General features: G+C 45.3%; 2 protein-coding genes across 2 annotated transcripts; both read right to left on the bottom strand.

The window, feature by feature from the left end:
• Positions 1 to 1,730: 1,730 nt before the first annotated feature.
• On the bottom strand, positions 1,731 to 2,561 carry LOC108370837 (uncharacterized). Its single transcript, XM_017626246.1, has one exon. It carries the CDS (start codon positions 2,559 to 2,561, stop codon positions 1,731 to 1,733), a length of 831 nt encoding a protein of 276 aa, XP_017481735.1.
• A 2,283-nt stretch (positions 2,562 to 4,844) lies between these two features.
• Positions 4,845 to 5,738, bottom strand: LOC108370838 (uncharacterized). Its single transcript, XM_017626248.1, has one exon. It carries the CDS (start codon positions 5,736 to 5,738, stop codon positions 4,845 to 4,847), a length of 894 nt encoding a protein of 297 aa, XP_017481737.1.
• Positions 5,739 to 9,284: the final 3,546 nt, after the last annotated feature.

The raw sequence follows: 9,284 nt of genomic DNA on the forward strand, positions 1-9,284 counted from the left end.
GAAATTGCATCGCTGTCATCATCGTCGTCGCAGTGCCGGAACCGAATTGGCCGTCTCTGTTGACGCGTCTTCTTTTCTGTGCCATCTATAAGTAGCAGCCCGGATTGGCACAATTTGCAGCTCGATGGGACCCTGAAAGGCAGTTGGTGCAATATCGATACACTAAAACTTCGCGCAGACGATCTTCCGGTGACTTGGTCCTAAATTGTGTACATAGACGTAATGGGTGCTTATTTCCGCATAGCCTGCACGTCAGTGGATAGCGGATTATACTTTCCTCCGCTCGTTTTCGCATGGAGCTGTAGCGAGTCATTCTCTGAAATTTTCCATTTTTGTTATGGAGTTGCTGAGAACGTGGTCTGGGTTGGCGAGCAATATTTTATATTTAATGTCTACCTATTCCTATATCTGTATTTAGTGTTTTAATCCTTGATTTAAATGAATCGTAGTTGATTGTAATAAATTTACCGGTGTGAACATGGCATAATGACATGTTGTAGAGGTTGGCTATGTATACGTGGTATTATATTTCGATAACGATAGTAGGCAGGGTTGTATATGTGATTGTTGAGCCGATTACATAAGATTCTCACCACCAAGTTTTCAGGAAATGCCCTCCAAGTTGCTCAAAAGTTTGCGCCCAATTTTACAAAAAGTTGATGGGCAATTTTTTGTGCAACTTTACCAGTACAAGTTGCCCATCAATTTTATTTCAATTGATTTGCGGTATAAACGTGTGGGCGAATTGAAATTGATTAATAGTTAAAATAAAACGAGTCATTTTAAGGTCTTTTAAGTGTAAGTCTAATACTCAGCAGAGTAATTATGAAAAACTTGACAAGAATTCTGTGCAGTGAGGTGATGAAAATAGATAAAATTAAATATGTTCCTATTGTATAAATTACTTCATAAATTATATTTAAGAGGCTAAGCTACTATGTCGTTTTGCCTTGTAGCAATATTCTTAACTCTTTGCACTGCAAACATTTTATTTTACGTTTGTCAACAGTGCCAAATAAGTATGACCAATGTTTGCGCAAACTCAATATCTGGACTGGTCTTGGATACCGGTATAATGGCCTGTGGTATTCGATTGTGCGATGTAATCGATTTTGATGTACGCACTAACATCGCTATTTCCGACAATGGTCGTTGACATTAATTAACCATGTGGAAAAACGGGGTATTGCGTACAACCATTTTTACAATGACTACGGTTTGGCATCAAATATCTAAAACTAAATACCAGTTTGGCAATCAACTAAAAGAAGGGCAAGTTACCATGAAAAAGTGAGTGTATTATTGAAAGAAAGATTGCAATAACGTAATTACAAAATTGTATGCGTTCTAACCTAAATAGTTTTTACTTTTTTTTTTGGCAAACGGTTGCTTAATGTGTATAATGTATATAAGGTTTTAATAGAGTATCCCTCTCAAACTCGCAAGGAAGAAAAAACGGATATAGAAAGATATGCAAAACTTTTTTTTTGGTTTAAAAGTTAACTAAGGATTTGTTCAATCTATTAATATTAAGTATTTTTATTAGTGTCTAGGCAAGCACGACTTAGCAGCACGAAATCCGGACGAAAAAGAGACAGAAAGGCGGATAGTCATGCCAGATTATAATGTTCTGTATTTATCTGACGCATAGTTGCATTTGTGCTTGAGGCATTTATAGTGTTACCGCACGCTGCAGGTGTGCTGCCACAGTACTCCCGGTCCAGACGAAACTACCTATATCGAAGAGGAATGTATATATGCCTCCCACTGCGGGTAGATTTCGTCGTTATAGGATCCGGTGCAAGCGAAGATTTCTCTTGATGTGTGGTGTGGCCTGGACCTTCATAATCGTCATTGGCGAAGAATGCGGGTTTGAGCCGATCGATGCTTATATTAGTGTGTTTCCCTCGTATGAGGAGTTTAAAAAATTTTGGTGATCGCTTTACGACGGGATACGGTCCGTCATACGGATGTGTGAGTGATGGACGGATCGAATCATTCCGCACGAATACCTGAGAAGCCGAATTAAGTGCAGGAGACACAAACACTCTGGGAGTCGAATGATGCGCTGTCTGTGTAGGACGCAGTTTCTGCATGGCCGCCCGAAACTGAGATACCGTCTCTTGCGTCACTTCTTTTGGACCTGTTTCCTGGAAAAATTCGCCGGGAATCCGTAACGCAGAACCGTAAACGAGCATGGCGGGGCATGCGTGTATATCAGGTTTATAAGCCACGCGGAGGCCGAGCAAAATTGTTGGCAAATGATGTACCCACCTTGATGGATCGTGGCATAAAATAGCAGTCTTGAAGCTTCGATGCCATCTTTCAATTATGCCGTTTGACTGCGGATGGTATGGTGAGGTCCGAAGGTGGGTTGCGCCAATTGCTTTCATTAACTCGGCGAATACTGCGGAATCGAATTGTCGGCCCTGGTCCGACGAAATACGTGCTGGAACACCAAATCTCGAAACCCAGTTGCATATAAACGCTTTCGCAACGGACTCGGCAGACATATCTGGCATTGGAGCTGCTTCTGGCCAGCGGGTGTATCTGTCGATCATCGTGAGGCAAAAACGTTGTCCTTCGCAAGGAGGAAAAGGGCCAATGATGTCGATGTTGACGTGAGAGAACCGTTCTTTTGGCGCTTCGTAATGAGCCAAGGAAGATTTGGTGTGTCGATGAATCTTAGATCGTTGGCACGCCTCGCAGTTCCGGACGAATATCGCTGAGTCCTTCCTTATGCCGGGCCACACAAATCTTTGCGTCATCAGGTTTGTAGTTACGCGGACGCCTGGGTGTGATAAGTTGTGTATCTTCGCAAGTAGCGCATCTCGGAATTCGTGTGGTACTTAGGGGCGAATGCTTGTGGTCGACGTGTCGCATACCAGCCGGGCATTACTGTTGGGAATTGAAAAATGCTTTAGTACTAACGAACTACTATGCGTACCTGAATCGTTAAGCAATGTTAGCAGATGGGTATCGGTTTTCTGCGCTGCTGCGATCTTTTCATAGTCAATAATCTCGTCGATCGATTGTATGCGTGACAGCAGGTCGGCGGCGGCGTTTTGATTACCAGGCGTGTGACGAAAGTCGGTGGTAAATTGGCCTATAAAATCGAGTTGTCGAACTCTACGAGGTGAAGCTTTCTCCAACTTCTGTCGGAAGGCGTAGACCAGTGGGCGATGATCAGTGACGATGTGACACTTACGGCCCTCGATCATGTACCGGAAGTGGCATAGACCCTGGTACGCTGCAGTCAATTCTCGGTCGTAAGTGCTATACTTGCGCTGCGCGCTGGTCAACTTTTTCGAGTAGAACCCGAGTGGTTCTAGTTCTCCGTTGACGACTTGGTGTAAGGCAGCCCCGACGGCTGTATCCGAAGCGTCTACATATAACGCTAACTCTGCCCCTGACACCGGGTGCACGAGCAATGTTGCTTCGGACAATTCGGCTTTGCAACGGTCAAAAGCAGTTTCCGCTTCGCTGTTCCACACGAGTCGCGTACGATCATTTTTCCTGTTGCCCGTAATCAGCCGTAGCAAATGCGATTGATAGGCGATGGCGTTTGGCAGGAATTTGCGGTAAAAATTTACCATTGCGATGAAACTCTCTAACTCCTTGGCTATCGTGGGTTTCGGGAAATCGCGGATCGCCGTGATCCTTTCGGGTAAAGGACGAATTCCTCGGGCGTCAACTAAGTGGCCGAGAAATCTCAGCACGCTTTTGCCAAATTCGCATTTGGACACATTAATTGCGAGATTGTTGTCTCGCAGACGTTGAAGGACTGCGTGTATGTCTCGACGGTGCTGTTGCGCTGACGACGACGCGATACAAATGTCGTCGATGTAAGGGAAAGCGCAGTCTAGCCCACGCAAAACCTCGTTTGTCAGCCTTTGAAAGGTTTGCGCGGCGTTACATAACCCAAAGGTCATGAACCGAAATTCGAACAACCCGAATGGCGTCGTTATGGCTGTTTTTGCAACATCATCGTCGTGGATCGGCACTTGGTGAAAAGCACGTTGGAGATCGATCTTTGAGAAAATGATCTTACCTTGTAGGTTGCATGTAAAGTCCGATAAATATGGGAGCGGATATCGGTCGGGTACAGTTTGCGCATTAAGCGCACGATAATCGCCGCATGGTCTCCAGGATCCGTCGCCTTTCCGCACCATGTGCAACGGGCTTGCCCAGTTGCTGCTAGACGGACGACAGATGCCGGACTTTATTAAAAAATTAAATTCGTTTCGTGCTGCGGTCAACATATCGGGCGACAGGCGTCGCGGACGAGCAAACACCGGTTGACCCGAGGTCACTATGCGGTGAACTACCGTGGATTTGGTCGAAGAACCACAAGGTGCCAACTTCGTGATATCCGCAAACTCGCCCAACAATTCAGCATAGGGGTCGCTTGTGTTGAATACCTTAATTTGGGTTACCTTGGAAAACGTTGGCGCGGTTAGTGAAGATCGCAGTTTGGTGAGATTGTCGATCAGTTGGTTTCGGCGCAAATCGATGAGAAGATCGTAGAAACGAACGAAGTCTGCGCCGATTATCGGTGTTGTAACCTCGGCGATTATGAACGACCACGGGAAATCTCGACGAAGCCCGAGATCCAGGTTGATTCTTTTTTCTCCGATGGTCTTGATGGTAGATCCATTTGCGGCGTACAGTTTAGTCGTGGTGGGTCGCATATCGTGAGATCTGGCAGAGATGGGCAGGACTGACACGTCGGCGCCGGTATCGACAAGGAACATTTTACCTGTGCGTCGTTCGTGCACTTGTAGGCGAAGAACTTTGCGCTCTGTGACGGACCCTTCGCTATCATCCGCCACTCGCTTCCGTAGTCACAATGCATCAGATGCGGAGTCTACCGCTCGAACCACGTGGTTTCTGCGGCGGCACGGTGTACGGCATTTCCGAGCATCGGACCCATATTTCTGGTGGTACCAACAGTCTTGGGCTGCGACAGATGACGTTTCTTGCGAATTTGCTGTTGTTTGCGAGTTGTTTCGGGCATTTGCTCTTGGTCGTGAGCTTGACCGCCCACGATTGCGCGAGCGCGAACGAATAGCGAATTTTTCAAGCTTTTTGTCTAGTTCCATTACGAATGCACGTAGTTCGTTGACTTCATTTTGCGGTGTCGACTTAACGCGGTTCACTTGAAGCGGCGCGATAGCATCCACTATAGTGTCGGCTGTTTTCGTAAATTCGGTCGCAGAACCGGATGAAGCTGCTACAACTGCTTGTGCGAACTCCGGTAAACGTTTGATCCAGAGGCTTTTGAGCGCCGTATCGCCGAGTGTGTTGCCAGCGACGCGCTTTATTTCAAAGAATAGTTCTGACGGTTTCTTATCCCCCAGTGGCAATTCTGAGAGTACGCGGTTGAGGCGTCGCTGTTCGCTATCGGCGAAGTGCTCGATAATTCTTTGCCTCACATACTCGAACCTGTCGTTTTGAGGTAGCGATGCAATGACATCCCCCAGTTGAGCGAGGACGTTTGGGTCCAGCGCTGCCAAAACAGTTGCCGTTTTTTGCTTCTCGGCCGTGATGCCTGAAGCAGCAAACCAAAAATCCATTGAAGTAAACCAGGCCTCAATATTTGTGCTGCTCATTGGCGGTATTGGTAGCCTGGCATAGACTACCGCGATGGTATTAGCGGGCGGGACCGTTGCCGCGGCCGGTGAACCTGCCTCGGCTGCGCCTCCAGGCAACCCACCGTCTTTCATTTCGATCGGCATTGTCTTACCCTTAAGTTTGGTTATGTGCTTACACGTGCTTGTCGCGCTTGCCCGAGTGCGAGATCACGTCGGGGTCACCACTTTGGAGGTTTTAATAGAGTATCCCTCTCAAACTCGCAAGGAAGAAAAAACGGATATAGANCCGGATATAGAAAGATGTGCAAAACTTTATTTTTGGTTTAAAAGCTAACTAAGGATTTGTTCAATCTATTAATATTAAGTATTTTTATTAGTGTCTAGGCAAGCACGACTTAGCAGCACGAAATCCGTACGAAAAAGAGACAGAAAGGCGGATAGTCATGCCAGATTATAATTTTCTGTATTTATCTGACGCATAGTTGCATTTGTGCTTGAGGCATTTATAGTGTTACCGCACGCTGCAGGTGTGCTGCCACATATCCGAAGTTGTGACATCCAAAACTATTTACGAAATCATAGCCACCTTGGCACATTTTCATACTATAAAAGTGCTAAGAGCTGATCTCGCCAAGCGTTAGTGTTTGTGATGCCGGTTGTGAAGCCTTTGCGCTTGTTGAATCCGACAAAGCCCAAGATTTACATAAAGCTGGTGCTGTGTTTAGGAGTCGTGATTCAATTGACTTAATTGGTCGATGAAGTTGGTGGGCAGTATATAATAATATACTAAAGTACATATGGGCGTATATATCTAAGTGCAATTTGTGACATGCCGTGAACGTTAACATGGATGTGGTGGAAGTTGACCACACATTATTGTTGAATCGAGAGCATTAGAAGGTCAAAGTTCGTTTGCTTTGAACGAGCACTGCTGAGGTAAACCCTGTGGAAAGCGTACTAAGATGGATCCATTACTCCTAGTTATTGGTTGTTGTCAGCTGCTCATCGTCATCGCCATCGAATCCCCCCACATGGACTAAGCGCAGTCGGAGTTACACAGGTGAGTTTTAGTCAGGAATTTTTAAGAACATATAGCCAGTATCTACACTCGTAGATAAATTCCAGGTATTTATCTAAGCGCGTAAACGCCTGGTAACCAAAGGCGAAACCTCGTGCGGCCACGTAAACCATCTGCTAAATTTTATATGGTAATTCGTTTAGATAAATTGCGTAAATTTAAGCGACGTATGCAGTACGGAAACAATACCATAAAATTCAAGCCAAGTGTAAGCTCGGAACCAAAATGTTTAAATCTAGTTTCCTTATTCAAAGGGATGCCCCTATTTTTTAATGTTTATTGGGAGTATTTTACCTTTGGATTTGTGTCTTCCTACCCCTACTACTCTATTCGCACAAAAATATGTTTGGTATGAGAAGTGGAATGTTTATGGAACAGGAGTGGAATTCGAAAGCGGAAGATTTGGCTTAGGTCAGTCTTGTTGGTTCAGCGGTTTCGTCGGTATAAGGTGGTAGCAGTACCAGCTTAACAAGTGGTCTCGTCACCTGACCCCTTTCGGTTACAATATCTACTACGCGCACCCGGTTGTCCGAACCTGGGTGCAGATTTACCACTCTTCCTAATCTCCACTCGTTAGGCGGCAAGTTTTCCTCCTTTATAACAATGAGATCTCCTACTTTTATGTTGGATTGAGGGTGCTTCCATTTATTTCGTTTTTGGATTTCGGTAAGATATTCTGTCTTCCACCTTTTGCAGAAAATCTGATGCAATGCCTTTAGTTTCTGCCATCGATTAACTATAGATGTAGGGTTTTCGTTAACATCTATTTCTGCTGGGGCAAACAGATGTCCGATGATTAAGAAGTGACCCGGAGTGAGGGGCTCTAAGTCAGTTGGTTCGTTTGAAGCTGGGCTCAACGGTCGCGAGTTGAGACAAGCTTCAATTCGACATAAGAGTGTACTAAGTTCCTCGATGGTATACTTGTTTCCAGATGCTATCTTCTTAAAGTGGTTCTTGAAGCTCTTGACACCCGCCTCCCACAGACCACCCATATGTGGAGCTCCAGGCGGTATAAAATGCCAAGACATTGCCTGATGAACGTATTTTGATACAGCGTTGGGGCGGGCATCAGCTAAGAACGCCTTGAATTCGGCTTTAAGTGTCCGTGACGCTCCAACAAAGTTTGTCCCGTTGTCTGAATACACGTTTCTTGGGCATCCTCGTCTGGCGACGAATCTAGAGAACGCTGCTAAAAATGAAGCTGTAGTCAAGTCGGTTGTCGCCTCCAAATGGATGGCCTTAGTAGCAAAGCAGACAAATAGGCAAACGTATCCTTTAGAGACACGGCAACCGCGTCCCCGATAGCTTTTTATATCAAATGGCCCTGTGAAATCTACCCCCGTGTTAGTAAAGGCGCGAGAGAAAGTCGTTCTTTCTTGCGGAAGAATTCCCATCAGCTGATTTTGTGAACGTTTTTTGTAGATCATGCAGATCTTACAGTTAAATATAATGGACCTAATCATCGTTTTTACCCTCGGAATCCAATATTTCGTTCTAATGAGGCGCAACATTAGTTGATTTTCACCGTGCAATGAAATGTCGTGGACGAACTGGACAATTAAACGGGATAACCTACAATTGTAAGGAAGGATGACTGGATGACGTTCGTGTATGCCCGATCGAGGGATGCGCCAAGACGTCCGCCTGTTCTTAATACACCATCGGTGCCAATGAATGGATTTAGCGGCAATATTTCACTTTTGNTGCCAGATCGAGGGATGCGCCAAGACCTCCGCCTGTTCTTAATACACCATCGGTGCCAATGAATGGATTTAGCGGCAATATTTCACTTTTGGCATCGATTAATCCTCCAGATTTTAATCTCGCGATTTCCGCTCCGTAGTGTTGCTTCTGCGATATGATTATTAGCCGTGTTGTCATTGCCTTAATTTCACTGGCTGAAATTAAGCAAGATGTCGGCTTAAATGAAGCTTTGGTTTCCGGGTGGGATCTTTGAGAGAACCTCAACATGTATGATATTACTCTCAAAGCTCTAGGCAAGCTAGAAAATCGTTCAAGAATGTCGCTAATGTTTTCAGTTGTCGTAGCTGCATGAACGTGCACCCTTTTTTCTTCCATGTTTGTGTTATAGTCGGAATCCTGCGCTGGCCACTTTTCTTTATCTTCTTGAAGCCAAGAGGCCCCTGCCACCACAAAGAGTTCGTGAGCAATTCGTGAGCTAGTACACCCCTACTTGCCAGGTCTGATTCGTAGATGACTCCACATGGCTCCAGTTTTTAATTCCTACCTTGTCGATTATTTTTGTGATTCTATGGGCCACAAATGTTGACCATGAACACGGTGGTTTGCGTATCCAAGCCAGAACGATGGTTGAATCAGTCCACAGATGTAAGTTTATATGGCCAAAATCAAGATTATTTACGACTGATTCAACGGTCTCTGCCAGCAATACGGCACCACAAAGTTCCAAACGAGGTAAGGAAATGGTTTTCACTGGTGCTACTCTAGTTTTGGCCAGAAGCAAGCTGATGAATACCTGGTCTTCTCTCTCTACGCGTAAATAAACTTGCAGTGTTGGCACAGAACCCGTTATACTGGGGAAATATACCCATCGGGGTATCCGTATTTTATCGATTTCCTTGTAACCTTGC

This window comes from Rhagoletis zephyria, unplaced genomic scaffold (assembly GCF_001687245.7).
Source record: "Rhagoletis zephyria isolate East Lansing unplaced genomic scaffold, Rhagoletis_zephyria_1.1 Rzeph_scaffold_04512, whole genome shotgun sequence".
NCBI classification, from domain to species: Eukaryota; Metazoa; Arthropoda; class Insecta; order Diptera; family Tephritidae; genus Rhagoletis; species Rhagoletis zephyria.